General features: G+C 42.8%; 1 protein-coding gene across 1 annotated transcript; it reads left to right on the top strand.

Moving 5' to 3' along the window:
• The first annotated feature begins 366 nt into the window (after nucleotides 1-366).
• Nucleotides 367-10,307, top strand: LOC118407449 (malignant fibrous histiocytoma-amplified sequence 1 homolog). The gene is made up of 18 exons (XM_035807926.1): nucleotides 367-705; nucleotides 1,027-1,504; nucleotides 1,649-1,738; nucleotides 2,039-2,261; nucleotides 2,571-2,750; nucleotides 3,183-3,312; nucleotides 3,665-3,766; nucleotides 3,983-4,070; nucleotides 4,692-4,882; nucleotides 5,349-5,461; nucleotides 5,601-5,826; nucleotides 6,008-6,109; nucleotides 7,319-7,440; nucleotides 7,819-8,057; nucleotides 8,432-8,497; nucleotides 8,587-8,707; nucleotides 9,132-9,202; nucleotides 9,661-10,307. The coding sequence occupies exons 1-18, from the start codon at nucleotides 373-375 to the stop codon at nucleotides 10,305-10,307; spliced, it is 3,522 nt and encodes a 1,173-aa protein (XP_035663819.1). The 5' UTR covers nucleotides 367-372.
• The last annotated feature ends 6,189 nt before the right edge of the window (nucleotides 10,308-16,496 follow it).

Genomic DNA, 16,496 nt, shown 5'->3' with positions numbered 1-16,496 from the left:
GTTCCCGTTTTTCCGAGAGAGCTTTGGATTTTCCCACGACATCATCAGTGGGGATTCCCCTGAGTCAGTGTTGTTGTCAAGTCACTTTTCAGTGGCTGAACAATTAACTTATAAGATATGTCATATCAACACTTGATTATAATACTTAACTTGATTGGGATACTTAACTGCTAGTATGTAAAAAAGTTGTCTTCTCCTTGCTAAAAATGCTTTTGGCACTTATGTTGTAACTTTAGGGCTAAGGGTAGGTGTTGCTGACTCCTTGTCTGAAGAGGTATTTAGATTTTAATGCACTCAAGGTCTCTTTTGTTTTCTGTTTGGTTAAATCCCGCCTTGGCTCAAAAATTCTCTCTTTCTTCAGTGTTACAGACCATGGCAACCCAGATGAGAATATCGGAATGGACAGGCCGACATCTGCAAATAAAGGAGAAGCTGTTCCAGAATGGGCAGGCCAGCTGGCCAGATGCAGATTATTACATGCAGATGTCAAACTGGACACAGCTGGAGAAGCTGGAGTTCCCAGACTGCAGTTTCGAGTGGAAGTCTCTGACAGACGGAACATACAGTCTGGCGATAAAGAGTAAGGACCCGCCCTGCATCCCTGACTTCTTAAAGAACGACCCGCGGACCCTGAAGGTGTCTCAGCTGCACCTGTCCGTCAACAGGATGAAGAAGATACCTGCCGGCATCAGCATCTTCTCACAGGTGAGGAAATATGTTAGTGTGCAATAGATAAGACAATATTGAATGTTACTTTGTATTGTTGCTGAATCTCTTCAAAATGTCCACTTGTCTGAAACAAGTAACAATATGAAGAAGTGTAGAATGAGTCATGCATGACAACAGAACAGATGTTTTATTTTTGTTTATTAGACTTATTTATTCCACAGAATAATTTTTCATAGTCTATCATGGTAATTTTTTCTATATATAATTTTGTAAAGATTTTAATATGAAACATAGTTTATGATAACATTTATCATACATAACTTATTTTTATAACCACTTCATATATTTCATCTGTAGGTTACAGATGTCAAATTGGATCGGAACAAGCTGAAGAGTCTCACACAAGAATTCACTGAGTTGAAGAAGATCAAGAATCTGGATCTGGGAAACAACGTCTTCAAGACCTTTCCTGCACAAATCAAGGAATTCCGTGAACTGGAAGTCCTGCGCTTCTCTGTGAACCAGGTGGAGGAGATTCCTCCAGGTGTGTTCCCGTGTCTTCCAAAGATGAAGAACCTGCGGATCGGCTCCAACAGGCTGAAGACTCTGCCCGAGGACCTGGTGAGTCTGGAGAGGCTGGAGTATCTGAAGATCTCCAGTAACAAGTTCACCATGTTCCCCCCGCAACTCCTGCAGCTGCCCAGAATCAGGCAGGTCTGTCTCTCCGCCAACAAGATCACCGAGGTTCCCCTGGAGTTTTTCGACAAGCCACTGGAACTCTTCCAGGCAGAGGACAACCCCCTGTCAGAGCCTCCACAGGAAGTCTGCATCCAAGGTACTTTTTCAATGTTTTTTTTCCGTTAATAAATTATAACAATGTGATAGGACTTGTATAGGCTTGCATATATCACAATCTTCTTTCATACCTTTGACTTTGACTTTGAATGACGATTATTGTGCTCTAATTTTTTTCCCTCAGGTATAATTGCAATCAAGCAGTACTGCCAGTCACTGAAGGCTGGAGTCACCGAGGACAGGCGTATGAAACTGATGCTGTTGGGAGATACAGGTGAGTTTCTGTATGAGGGAACTTTCAGAACCCTGAGCACTCAAATGTACATTAACTCATACCAGTTAAAAGCTTATCAGAAGTCTAGAATAATCATTGAAGATACATGAGGTATCAGTTACCCAATCTTTCAGAATCTGTAGAATTCCTTGAGGGACTGTTCCTGGGTGTCTAACCTTCAACAAACTGTTGTAAGAGAGTTCTAGGTACGCGGTTCTTCTCTTTCATTTAGACTGAAGACCCTCTCTTTATATACATTGTATCTGTGCTTTATCCAGTACCATTGGCTGACACTTGCAGGTGCAGGAAAGACCAGCCTGTGTCTGTCCCTGAAGACGGGTCAGTCAAACCTGGTGGACATCCAGGACCGAACACACGGCATCGACAGGCATGACATCACCGAGGGTGACGTGACGTTCCTTACCTGGGACTTTGCAGGTCAGCAGGACTACCTGGTCACTCATCCTGTCTTCATCACCAAGGATGCCCTGGTGCTGCTGGTGGTCAACTTGGAGACATACAGGTGTGTACTCTGTCAGGTGAAGTACAGGTGTACAGGTGTGAACAGGTTACATGTAGAAGTTTAGAAAATACTCATACAGGTCTGCTTTTCTTCATCACTAAGATTTGCCTGGTGCTGTTGGTGGTCAACAAAATAACTTGAATAAAAGTAGGTTACACATTTAGGGTTAGATGCCGACCCAGGTTATTTGAAAGCATAAACTCAAATATAATCTTAAAATTTGGAACCAGAAGAAGTTGAAAAATCCGTTTTGGTTTGAAGAAATGTTTTGCAATTAACTACACCGACATACTTTGAATTTGACTGCAGGCTTGGGGATGAAAAGTCGTACAGGAGGCACGTTGGTGTGTGGATCGACAACATCGCCATGAGAGTTCCCAACGCTGCCGTGCTCGTGGTCGGGACACATCTGGACAGGGTTACTGCGGAAGACGCTCAAGAAAAGCTGGCTGACATTCTCAAGAAGATCGAGAAGGAGCAAGACAAGAGGTTTTTCACTGTGCTGCCATCTTCAGTGTTTGTTTCTTGATTTGAATATCTGTTACCTTCTGCTCTCCTGAAGCTTGTTGCATTGCCCGTAGAACACATCTACCACCTACTTTGCTCTCTCTTCTTGTTTAAAGACAATTCAATCTCTCCAACTGGGCAAAAATGGATAGTGAGTGAGTGATTTTGATTACTTCCTGACCTTTTGCGTGACATCCATCACTCTTCTTCAGCCTCACTACAATGAACTGGCAGAACAACTAACATCTAACTGGAAAAAAATGGTTGTCAAAGTCACCTTCCCTTATTGTCCAGAAGTAAATCACCAATTTTCATCCAGTTGTAGAGATTGCATTGCTTTAAATATAGTAAACCTGGATGCCTAGGATATAAATTTCATAAAATTTAATGCTCTCTCCCCCTTGACTTCCTCAGACTGAAAACAATTGAGAGGCACATCTCCCAGCTGAAGAGGAAGCTGGACCAGCCCGGCAGCAGGACTGATGCTGATGTGGTGATGGATCTGCTGGCTAACCTGGAGGAGAAGCAGGGAGTCAGACTCAGGGTCAGGCACTGATTTATTGTTTATTGTGATTTAGGACATTTCTGGATCGGGTGACAAACAACTTTCACCAAAAAACAGCAGTAGCATCATTTACTGATTCCTATTACTAACACAATGTCATCTATGTTGATATATATATGAGATATGGCAAAAACGCAGAGAACTCAATTGCAGAAGAAGAAGTTTTACAACCATCATGTAATCAACAGAACCCATTGAATCGATGATGATGGTGGCAACATGAAAATAGACAGATGTTTGCCTACAATACAAAATAGCAAACAAACCTAGATTTTACGTCAGGAATGACCCAGCCCAGCCAATTGACACTTACTTTTCCCTCCTGGTTCAGGTCCACCCCCAGGGACTCCCCCTCAGCTCTGCCCCAGGACTGCAAGGGTTCGACAGCTTCAAGCAGACCGTGAGCCATCTCGCACAAACCTACCTACAACAGGTCAGTAGAATCAGATTTGGGGTTGGGGTCAGTTCAATTTTCTGATAAAGTTACAGTAATGCTTATACTATACTGTTGTTGGAACATAGAAGTGTAACCCTAAGATTCTTTATCTCTGACTTTTATAAAATGTCCTGTTTCTGTTTGATAACCAGTTCAAAAGTCACCAGCATGACTGCAATTAGTCCCATATCTGCCTTTCTTGTTTCCTCCCAGGCTTGGAGGAAGATTCCGACCTCCTGGACAAAAGTGGAGAATCTGATGAAGCCTTCCCAAAAGGGAAGAAGTGCAGAACCTGACACAGGTGGGAATATTCTACTATAATTACATGTCAAGAAGTACTTAAATGTTAACATTTGCTGTGTCTCAAATTACAGGCTGAAATCAGGAAAGTGTTTTACTGTTACACTATACATGTTGCACCATACTCTTATCCAAAACCATGTCTGGGTGGAGAATCCTTCTCCAAGACTGATGTCCAAATACACTTACTGTAATTGTAAGTACTGGCACAATTCTCTCTAAAATCTTTTGCAGCTTTTGTACTGCCAATATGGTCACAACATTGATTGAAAAGGCACTGGTCTGGTGGGGAATACCTTCAGTGTTGTGTGTCAATACTATGAGGGAAGAATTTTATCTCTACTTCTCCAGAAATATTTGGATGAAAAAATTATGATGATGATGATGAATAGTCACAATTATGTGCCCTTCTGTGATCTGATCAATGACATTTCAATTAAAGTAACGGAAAAATAAAACTAATACGACTAAATGATGCAGCAGCTTGAGGAGCTTTCATTTATATTTTGTACCTCCTTCAACTGCAGTAGACAGATGACAAAACTACAGCAAAATGTGATCTCTGATCAACAAACGAAACATTTATGCAAACGTTGATGTTGAATACAATGTCTTTTTGCAGGACCTGGTGTGATTGACATTGACGAAGCTGTGGACGACATCCTCCATTTTACAGACGTGAAGACCCGTCATGAGGCGAAGGTCGTCTTGAAGTACCTCCATGGCCTCGGGCTGCTCATCTGGTACAGCGAGATCGACTGTCTCAAGACGTACGTCTTCGTGGACCCGGCTGTGCTCGTGGCTGTCTTCAAGGTAACAGTCCCTGGCAAGGAAAGACTTAATTTCCAGTTATGGTTGTAGAGTTCATCAGTTTAGTTTATAACTTAAGTCTGGAGCTGAGCCTGATTGAGTTTAGGTATGCCTTGAGTAATTCATAATCTAACCTGAGTATCAAGTTGAACTGATATTCCAGAATTCAACTTCAAGTTGGTACCTCTCCAGATTTAGACATACATGTCGGTGATTTTTTACACCTCCAAGCAGGTGATAATTGAGCCCCTATGATGTGCCCTTATTAATGACACTTTACCTATATACCCACCATGACACCCACCACTTAGCCTCTCTGCTGTTCTGTGAAAAGTGTACAAGATACTATTAGATTTGGTGCACCAGAGATGCCCCTGACAGTGATAGCCTAGTAGGGATAGTAGATGCCAACATTTGAACATTTGCCACCAAGAGCTGTTACTATAACAGTAACATTTTTCCCATACAGGTGGTGATCCGAGATGGACTTCAGGAGGAGCTGGCCAGCATCACCATGGACCAGATGGCAGATGAAGGGATGATGTCCACTAAGTTTAAGGTAGGTCTGGACAATTTGGAAAAGTAAGGGTTGGGGTCGGGTTTAGGAATTTCCTGATGTGTCAGTATGTGGGGCTTAGTCTCAATAATGTGCAGTAATGAACATGACACAAAAACCTTTTGGAATAACTAATTTGTTTATTCCATGACACTCTGGTGCAAGCATTCAATTCATGCACAAGTCCCTGTGTGTGAAGTATGACAGATTGATTATGAAAATGAGATTGAATTCTGTTTTTAAATGCCGACTTCAGAACCAGCTGAAGAAGTTCCAGAGGAAGGCTCTACTCGACCACAGAATCTTGACTATCCTGTGGAAGAAAGCAAAAGACAACAAGATGCTGAATGTTCCTGAAGACGTGCAGCTTCTGGTGAATGTTCTTGAACAGGTAAAATCATTTTCAAATAGGTTCATGGCATTTGCAACATTCTTATTTTGAAGTAGTAAAATTTGTGAATTGTTTCTCAGACTTTGTGACAACGCCTGGATCTGGTCATTTTCTGCTCTTGAATATCTGTTTGTTGAAAAAAGCTTAAAGGTAAACAGTGCAACTTACATTGTACCCACAGTTCCAGCTGTGTTTCACCTACACCCCTCCTGAACCTGACATGCTCAACCCAGCAGCGCCGGCATTCCATCCAGGGTCGCCATGGGCCCCGCCTAGCAACAAGGTACTCATTAGCTTCCAATTAGTCAATCAAATTGTTGTGGAATGAACATGTTGACAAACTCTGCTCAAAGGTAACCCAACGAGTAGGTTTACTCAGACGTCTTAGACCTTGCTTCACTGTAAATATAGCTGACATGTTGTATAAAGCAATGGTACTCCCCCTTCTGGATTACTATGACACCGTGTGGGATAGCTGCGGAGTGGGGAGACAACAACAACTCCAAGTGCTACAGAACCGGGCTGCCAGGGTAGTTCTACAACTCAACCTACAGTCCAGCAGTGTCCTCAACCTTCATGAGAAGCTCAGCTGGCAGTACCTCGCAGGGAGAAGGCGGGATCATGTGTGCATTATGGTTTACAAGTGTATCAATGGGCTAGCACCAACATACCTATCATCCATCTTCTCTCACAACCACAACTTACACAATTACCAAACCAGACAGACATCACTTCTATACAAACCCTTTTTCAAGACCACAACTGGACAGCGTACATTTGCCTACAGAGGTGCTAAACACTTTAATTCATTACCAGCCTACATTAAGCAAGTTCCAACCCTGAATTCATTTAAGTCAGCTTTGAAAGACCTAACATAGTCTCAGTACTGAGTAGTGACCTCTGACCTCCTACACTGTTGACCTTGGTTCGGATTATGATTTTGATTTATCTGTCTTTCATGTTTCAGTTGTACTTATATGTTCCGACGTGTATGTCTACTTTTCTCTCTGTAAGTTGTTTTTATTTCCATGTATGTATATGTGAAACTGGGCCCTATCGAAAACCAGTGTATTGACACTGAATAGGCTACCCAGGTGTTTCAAAATAAACAAACAAACAAACAAATCATATTTTAACAGCATGCTTTGGATTTACATTTATTTTAAATTTGCAGCAGATATACATGATTTACTTGGTGAATAATTATACGTTTACTGTATTACATGTTTGTTTGTTTGTTTGTTTGTTTGTTCGTTTGTTTGGTTGGTTGGTGGGTGGGTGTGTTGGTCGGTCGGTCGGGGGAGGTCGGTGGGTTAAGGTCGGCCAGCTGGCTGGCTGGCTGGCTGGTGAGTTGGTTGGTTAGTTGGTTGCTTGCTTGGTTGGCTGGTCGGTTCCTTGCTTCCAATTTTAATTTAGTCAATATCTTATGTGCAGGTGGACATATCAGATTCTGTATTGACTTAAGTCACTCATCGCTTATTGTTCTCCTCAGCCCCCCGTGAGCCCAGACCAGCTGAGAAAAAGCACCATGTACCTGTTTCCCTGCTACCTGCACGACACCCTCCCCTCAGACGAGTGGTCCGACCCATGCCCAACAGACCAGGAGCAGATCAGGTACGGTTACCAACCCGAAGGCTTTACCGTGAAGTCTGACTTGGGTCCGTTGGTTTTTAGTGATGGGTACAGGAAATTCAGCTAGACGATTGATGGTTGAATGATGATCGCACAATTTTATCATCTTAATATGCTGCCTAATGCTACTAAACAGCAGTTGTATTGGCAACCCAACAATTTGGAAAAAGAAAGTAACTAACTTGCTACAAAACGACCAGGTTAACCAAGTGGGGGCTTGCCTGGTGGAAACGGAAACTCTGGCCCCAAATTGCCTTGAATGGCGACTGGTTAATGCCCAACGTGTTACTAGACGCAGGAGGATCTACAATACAAGTCTAAGTTTGCTATTAACCCTTTGGTGTTATGTATCCCTGCCAGGGTCGGGCTGACGTTTTTCCCGGAGGTTCCTTACGGGTTTTTCGAGCGTCTGTGCGTGTGCCTGCACCAGCTGTGCCCGGGCCTGAAGCTGTGGAGGGACTCCGCCAAGCTGTGCCAGAACAACGTCAGCATGGTCGTCAGGAAACACCAGGGTTGCCATGGTGACAGCACTGTCAGCGAACTGCAGGACGTCTGGAACGACCCCACCATCGAGATGGTCGCCAGGGGCAACAAACCTGGTAGGTCACTTTCTACTCTCAATCAGAATCATATACAATGTATCGTCAATCAAAGTCGATGTGGCAGGATAGGTTAGAGGTCATCAGCAGTGTTGTTTTACTTTTATCAGCTTCTTAAAATATAACCAGCTGTTGCCGCACCGCATACCTGTGAAAAGGGCGGTTATACCAGCTATGTAGATATTGATACAAATAGATTTATTGGAAAGATGTATTTGATATGTGTGTTTGCTGAGTCACTTGTTTATTACATGTATTTACTTGTTTGTTTATTTGTCAAACCCTGAAGACCCTGGCAGCCATGACCTGTGAGACCCTGTGCTGGATGTTATTCATTTGTTGTTTATTTGTTTATTTGTTTGTTTATTTGCCAGACCCTGCGGACCCTACCCCCCGTGACCCCCTGTGGGACCCTGTCCTGCGTGTGCTGGTTGTTGATTGTTTGTTTATTTGTTTGTTTATTTGCCAGACCCTGCGGACCCTACCCCCCGTGACCCCCTGTGGGACCCTGTCCTGCGTGTGCTGGGAGTCGCCCAGTCCCTCCTGACCCTGTGGCCGGGTGTGAACATCGACATGTTCTCCCTCTGCCCCCGCTGTGAGCCGGACAATGCTGAGGTGTTCGAGGTCCCCTTGCCTGTCAAACTGGAGAGGTACATTTTATCTTATTAACAACAATACTTCGTATCAAGCAAATCACCCGTTCTTCTTCCATAATTGACCTCTCAGGAGGAAGTTATATGTTGAAAGTTTCTTTCCCAGAACTACATCGTTATGGAACAAGTTTCCGTGGGACTGCTTCCCTGGTGCGTGGATATACAACCAAAAGTATCTGATGTTAACTTTGAAAAAAAATATTATAGGCTGCTGAAGCATATCAAAGGAAGTTCATTCAAACTTGTACATTTTGTCCCAACTTTACAGATAGCTTTAAGCCATGCTTGCAGCTAAATGTTGATTTTTAAGACCAGCCAAGTTGTTGTGGCTCCTGGTGCACACCGAAGCGCAGTTATTTTTATTAGATACAATACGAATTTCTAGAACCATAATTGTTCTGAAACTGTAATCTGTTCGCAGTGACGAGGGCCAGGCCACGTACTGTGAAACTTGTGAGGACTCCGTCCCCCGCGCTCTGGTCTATCCTGTAGGTGGGTATCACTCGTACAAAAATTTTAGCATACCCCATAGAGGGACTTATAGTGAGTATTATTGTCTGGGAGACCGATCACTCCCTGGAAACATTGCAGGCCATTGCGAGCAGGAACACTTACTATGACCCAACTACTACTAAGAAAGCTGAAGTTGCCCATACATTGTACATCAGAACAAGGGGGTCAACCTCCCTGATCAGAAGATGCAACGGGCCCGGCACCCATCTCTGCTTCTAAGCCCTGGATCACACATAGGTGCAAGCACTATAGCAGGAGGCTTGTCCACTGGAAGTGTAAGGTGTTTAGGTTCCATAAGCTATAGCTACCTCTGGTTTCGTCTCTTTCTTGCTGTAGGTGGTCTTTCAGCCCGGTTTAGTGAAGTCCACCCTGTAATGTTGCAAGAGGCTAGGTAGCAGGAAAGAAGGAGAAATCTTTTTTCGTCCCTTCCTCTGTAGGAACTGCAAACCCTGCGGCGGAGACCCTGAGCCAGTATCCGCTCGTCAACAACAAGTCGTACTTCTACACCTACAACATCCACAACTCGTCGCTAAGCAACTGTCAGGTGGGCAACAAGAACAACCAGGTGCAGACTGGCCCCACCCAAGGGGGGCTTGCCGGACAGGCCACAGGGGGAACAACCCCCCCAGCTGCATCATCATACAGGGGGGGTGCCACAACTCCACCCACACCATCGTACAGGGGGGGTGCCACAACTCCACCTGGATCATCCCACAGGGGGGGTCCACCAGGATATGCCAATAGGGGGGACACCTGCCCTCTTTCATCTGCTCACAGGGGGGGTGCCACAACCTCACCTGAAGCGTCCTATAGGGGGGGTACCAACATGGCTCCACAACCCTTGTATGCTGATGAGAACATCCCACAGTTACAGCCTCCGTACCAACCTCCTGTATACAGGGACAGCATGTTGTACAGCCAACCAATGCCAGCGTACAACCAACCCACATCTTACAACCAACCACTGTCGCTGGCACCCCACAGTAGACTGAGTAATCTGGCCCGGAACATGGGCAGCCTTCGTCTCCAGCTGGAACAAGGCAAGTACAGGGGATATTTGCGTATGCAGGTTGCTTACGCTTGAGCTGTCTAAGTTTAGTTCTTCAGTACAACTGTGGCCTGTAAATTTTGTGTTGAAATTCTTGAATACCTGTGTCGTGATTTTGGTAAAAAGTAGATAAATCAGGATGATGAACATCTTATGGTCAGTCACTCTGTACATGTGTGTGTCTTTAGGCAACATGAATCTAATTGATCCATAGAATATGTTGAACTTCAAGAACAAGTGAATGTGAAAACAGTATCTGACTGAGAAGAAGAATTTGCCGAACCTCATTTTTGGTACCCACAGTTATACTTCAATCAATCTATTAATCAATATCCTTTATTTAGACTGGAATAGCCATGTCAGCCTTATAAACCGCTCTTCCCAGAGGTCCAGTGGACGGGGAGGACGTCACGTGAAAAATTAATCAATTAATTACCTTTGACAAATTCGAGTTTCCCTCCCAGCCTAGCTCTAGATCTATTTTCATCTTCATCTCTTACCCTATTAGTTTTAACTATCATCAGTATGTCAGACAACCAAGGAAATGAATTTGCCAGCCATTAACTGTACTCTTTCCGCCATCATCACAGGACCCCCCGACCCCCTGCAGGAGGTGTTGGGTTACATCAGCCAGAACCTGCCGCTGCGGAGCTGGAAACCGCTCGCCAGGAAACTCGGGCTCAGCGACACCGACATCGAGGTCATCGGTAAGTTGCATTCAACTTCAAGTTCACTGGGATTTAATTTCACGGTAGCGGGAAAAATGAATTTTCGCAGTGGTTTTAAGTTCGCGGTTACACCATGCACTGTAGTCTCTTACTGCCATGGAAAAGTATTTGCGGTGGTTTTAAGTTCGCAGTGAAGCGGCCACCGTGAAAACTGCGAACATTAAACCACTGCGATAGTTTCTGCATTTACAGTACAGTAATTGCAAGATCTCTTTTTGTAAGCCTGAGACAGAATTTTAGCCTGAGAATGAAGAGCATCACCTTCACTATAATTGTAAATTCTTGATTTTTTCATCCCAGACTTGAAAATGTATAATTTTCATAATTCGCTTGAGACCCCATCTCTGAAATTAGAAGTGGGAATAATACGTACCAAGTGTTACCAAATCTTATGACATTAGCTCATTTTTTATTGACTTCATGATGATCACAACATATATGAGAGTTATTTATAGATTATAATATGTAGATCCTGTCATTTACTTGTCACCAGCTGAAGGAAGTGATTTTATTGTTTAAAGTGACACAACTTCAATACTGTAATTTTTGTGGTGTCATAATCATGACAGTCTACAGATTTTCCTTAGAATACTCCAGTATAACTGCACTGAAGAATTGTCTCAACTGGAATTCACTTAAAACACCTCCTTAACCCCCCCATCATGAAACTAGATAGATTCACAACAGAGCTCTAGCCAACTCGACATTTTTTTCCGTCAGCCAATTCCCATTGTCGCGAAAACACTATTCCAGGAGTTAGAGAGACTGAACTGAGACCTTGAAAAACTGGTTTTAATGAGATTATCGTATGCAAAAGGGCACTGACACACATTGTCAACAATCATAACAATAGCAAAACAAACAGTGTGTGGCTTTTACAGCCGTGGACGGGGTCCCCAAGCCGTCTGTAGCTTCCACCAAGGAGCTTTTATCAGATTTTTGTCCGTCAAAGATGACGGATTGGTTTTAAAATTTTTCCATCACACGGAGCAAATTTCCGTCATTGACGGAAAAACGGACGCTGGCTAGAGCCCTGATTCACAGTAATCCGTTTGTTCCCCAACAGAACACGACTTCCGCCTCGATGCTCGGGAGCAGAAGTACCAGATGCTGCTGCTGTGGAGGGAACGGAGTCCCGCGGCCGAGGAACAGACGGTTTCACTACTTCAGGACGCCCTCGCTGCCGTGGAGTGTGCTGACCTCGCCGACACACTCAGAGACTTTTACAACAGGCTAGAGATCAATGGTACCTACAACAACCAATCAGCAAATAGTACATGTAGCTTCAACAGCCAATCAGCAAACAGAAGCTACAACAGCCAATCAGGAAACAGTTCAACCAGGCCAAAAACTGTTGGCAGCGATTTTTCTGCCTCCTTCCCAGATGCAGAGTCATACAGTGACATGGCTTCCACAGGAACTGAGCCCAAACAGTTTGGCTCTAATAGGGAAACGCAGCCCAAAGTGCTGTATGATGATGACTCCATGTAGGGTACATGCATGATTTCATTTTCAGTGTGATTTGTACCATCATGTAGAGTGAGATCAGTTGACACAATTTTACAGAGCTTTAATCATTTAGGAGATAAAAAAAAGCACTACGTTTTTACTAAAACCACAAAACCCATGGCAAAAAAAATACATAATATATTAAAGAATATGTGACATTTCATTATCCCCTGCCTTAAAAGAAGAAGTTGAGCCCCACAATAGGAAACATTGTACCTTGCAGTTGATTAGACATTAGTGATATGTGCTCCAATATTTAACTCTTACTTGGGAACTGTATATTATGTAATTAGCTTTGGAGCATCATTTGGCAAATAAAAGAATTATTGTGTCATAAAAAAACACAATAATTATATCAGTTGATATGAAATGTTGTAAATACTGAAATGTTGTATATTTTGGGATCCTGAAATGGGCTAAATTGTAATCTTCTTTCATGTGCCGTGCACAAGCAAGCTTCTCAAATGCTTGCACTGAACAATGTTGTCAACTATGTAATGTCATTGTGTATGAGAAAATGTAAATTAGGCTTTTAGTGTAGTTTTTCTTCAGCCAGATTTAATGAGTTGCACTAAATGCTTTGAGGAAATTTTTTAATGACTTTTCTGATTATGTGTCTTCTTTATTAGGTGTATTGCTCACTTTTAAAGTGGACATTCCAGTGGTTTTAGATATCATATTTTAGCAAAGGAACAAAAGAACATATTGAATGTAATCCTATCAGTTTAATAGATACTTTATGATACTAATATCTTTATCTGGATGTTGTACGTAGTATTAATTATAGTTGCAAAGTTTGAGGTTTGTTCCAACATAAGAAAGACTCACCATGAATTTTTAGTCGATCTCATTCAAATGTATAGCATTATGTTCTATACAGAACGTTGAGATAAACTTTATAGTTTATTGTATCATTAAAAACATAAATAAAGTTGATCACAAGTCAAGAATTGTATTTACAGCTATATTTATTCCGATATACTTAAGTTAATAGACATGAGAGCAACTTTGACTTGTGTCGATAGATCGACGAGTTCTTTCGGCATAAGACCTTCCCGGCATAAAATCCTAGCCGCAATATTTTAAAAATCGCAAATCAGCAACTCGAACAATGAACGTCAACGCCCATTGAATGACAGAGAAATATAAAGGTTACGACACTTTGTTAATGACATACAATGGCTGTTAGAAAGCGGTATTATAATAGAGCGGACTCCCGAACTGACACTTCGATGGTTGAGTTCCTTCCCTTATGTTGTCAGGGATGTTTCCCAACAACAAACAGTCCATCTAGGGAAACATTGAACCCGTGAACACCTGGTACACGCCATGGTTAATTTGGCATTGTTTGCGTGCCTCAAGGCGTGGCTAACCTTTTTCGTGACTGTGTATATATACATATACGTGTGTTTGTGTTTACATGTTTTACGCTCTTCGCTAGAATATTGCCATGGTGGAAAGATCTAGTCAAACAGGTGAACGTCATGACTCCGACAACACTTGTACGTGGTATTGTTTTCCATTTGGAACGTAAGTCTAGTCCTTGTTTAAACGTTAACATTATTACTGCTGATAGGGCACAACTGAGCTGAGCGTGAATACCCAACAAAAGAACCGTCATGGGACATGACGTGTGCAGAGTTCAAAGTGCGCCTGTACTTAGCAACCAACAAGTGCTCACTTACCTGTAGCACGTGACTGCGATATTTTTAGCCTGTATTTTTTTTCTGAGTCACTTTCATTTCTTGCCTTTTGGTTCCTCTTTTTCTGAGTTTGGCGGTGTTCAGGCCAGACGTCCAGCCATGTCTACTGCTTAACTTGTAGTTTGGAGTCGCGCCGACACTCAGTCACTGTGCATACCGAGCTTCACAACCTCAGTCAGGTAACATTTAACTGTTTATACAAATACCTACATGAGAATTCTACAGCACTTCCTGTTCCGGCGTCTTTTATATTACTGTTGCTATTGCTGGTTGCGGTAACGCCAGTACTTAAATTTGCAGTTCCCACAAATTACTGTTTTCTGACTGTTTCAGTGGACACCTATGAGATTAATTTCTGACCTTTAATGTTCATAAACTGTTTATAAAAAAACACACTTTTTACCAGGCAACTCGGAAGTTCAAAACGGAAAAGAAAAAGGTGTTTTCTTCAGACCTGAACACCGAAACTATGGAAGAAAGAGGTGAAAGTGAAAATAGCACAGAGAAATTATGTGCAACCGACGAGTAAACACCTGTTCTATTTCCGTTTAGTTTTGGATCAGGGCCCAGCTTTCACGGTATTTTGACGGCACGGCTTCGTCACTTGCGTTCTTGTCTATTAACTCAGGAAATGAAACATCGCCATTTCAACAGGTACATTGGCGTTCTTCGCACCTGTTGCCGGGTTAACATACTACAGCCAGTGAGATATCCTATTTACGCGTTGCACCTTGCTTGCGCTTTTCGAAACGGACTAGGACTTAGCTGATCAAGAAAGTCACTGCGTAATACCCGACAAGAGAATCCGTCATGGGACATGACGTGTGTAGGGTTCAAAGTGCGTCCCTTACTTAACAACCAACAGGTGTTGACTTGCCTCTACTAACATCCTTGCTTGCCTGCAAAGCGCGACTAGCCTCCACCAGGCTCCGCGGATCGGTGGTCTAATAGTAGATTGGACAGATCAAGTCTATAGTACGCTAGGAGAGTTGGTCGGCCAGGGGAGTTATTTCTTGACCTCTCAACGCGACTTCGCGGATTTTTAGCCTTTTTTTTGGGGGGGGGGGGGGTGCACTTTCATTTTCACCCGGATTTATATGTACATGGCATTCACTAGTCCACTCTCAACAACACTTCCTGTTCGGTGTTTCAAGTACTATCTGTTTTGCTTATTATAAATCATTACTTATCTGATAAGGGTTTTGATAGTAAAATTTACAGCTATAGGCTGACTCTTGGACTGTATTATATGAAACCAAAGAGGTACAAATTTGACCTAATTATCATTCTTTGAGCCTCATTCTTTTCCAAGGCTCATGCAGGTCCAAAGCCGGAAAGGGACATTTTAAGTCATTTGCCTAAAAATTTCAAAGTCTCTAAATATTCCATGGATGTACATATGTGTATGAGGTCTCCAAACTTTCAGCAAAAGAACAATAGACTCTTAGAGCATATCGAATGTAATCATATCTCAGTTTGATAGATATTTTATGATACTACATATGTACCTGTACTACATAGCAATATAGTTGCAAAGTTTGAGCTTTGATCCGACACAAGAAAGACTCTCCCCGTGAATGTTTACATAAACTGTACAGCTTATCTCTGTATCTTTGTAAAGATAAAGATGATCACAAGACAATCCTTGGACTTATTACTAGGTATGAGAACAACAGGAGAGAAATATCGACGTGTTCTTTCGGCGTATTCCTTCCAGGCATAAAAACCTGGCCACAACATCTTCAAAATCGCAAATCAACAATGAAGGTCAACACCCGTAGAAAGCCGTGAAGATTAGGCTAGGTGGACTGGGCTTAAGTCAATAGAGAAATATTATGACACTTTGTTAATGACATACAATGGCTGTTAGAAAGCGGTATAATAAAGCGGACTCCCGAACTGACACCTCCATTGTTTAGTTCGTCACTAAAGTTCCTGAACTTTGTCGTCAGGATCGTTTCCCAATAACAAACAGTCCGAGGTCTAGTCTTTCCATCCACACTGCCGGGGAAACATTGATCAGAAGCTTTTGTTGCATTGTCGCCTGAACACCTGGTACCCCGCCATGGTTGGCTTTGTTCACGTGCCTGGGCGTGTGACTACCCTTTTGTGTGACTGTGTGTGTGTGTGTGTGTTTAAATGTATTACGCTCGTCGCTAGAAAATGGCCATGGTGGAAAAATCTAGTCCAACAGGTGAACGCCCTGACTCAGTCCGGCAACACTTGTGCGTGGAGTTGTTTTCTATTGGAACGTGAGTCTAGCCCTTGTTTCGACGTTTACTGCT

Source organism: Branchiostoma floridae, unplaced genomic scaffold (assembly GCF_000003815.2).
Source record: "Branchiostoma floridae strain S238N-H82 unplaced genomic scaffold, Bfl_VNyyK Sc7u5tJ_1351, whole genome shotgun sequence".
In the NCBI taxonomy this organism is placed as follows: Eukaryota; Metazoa; Chordata; class Leptocardii; order Amphioxiformes; family Branchiostomatidae; genus Branchiostoma; species Branchiostoma floridae.
Note: the sequence above shows the minus strand (reverse complement) of the source record. Positions and strands in the feature narration are given on the sequence as shown.

Bases quoted from the DNA above. Each gene is read 5' to 3' on its own strand.
- LOC118407449 (XM_035807926.1), top strand. From the start codon at position 373: ATGGCAACCCAGATGAGAATATCGGAATGGACAGGCCGACATCTGCAA. The intron at 706-1,026 runs GTGAGGAAATAT...TTTCATCTGTAG, and splicing joins GCATCAGCATCTTCTCACAG to GTTACAGATGTCAAATTGGA. The intron at 8,708-9,131 runs GTACATTTTATC...ATCTGTTCGCAG, and splicing joins TTGCCTGTCAAACTGGAGAG to TGACGAGGGCCAGGCCACGT.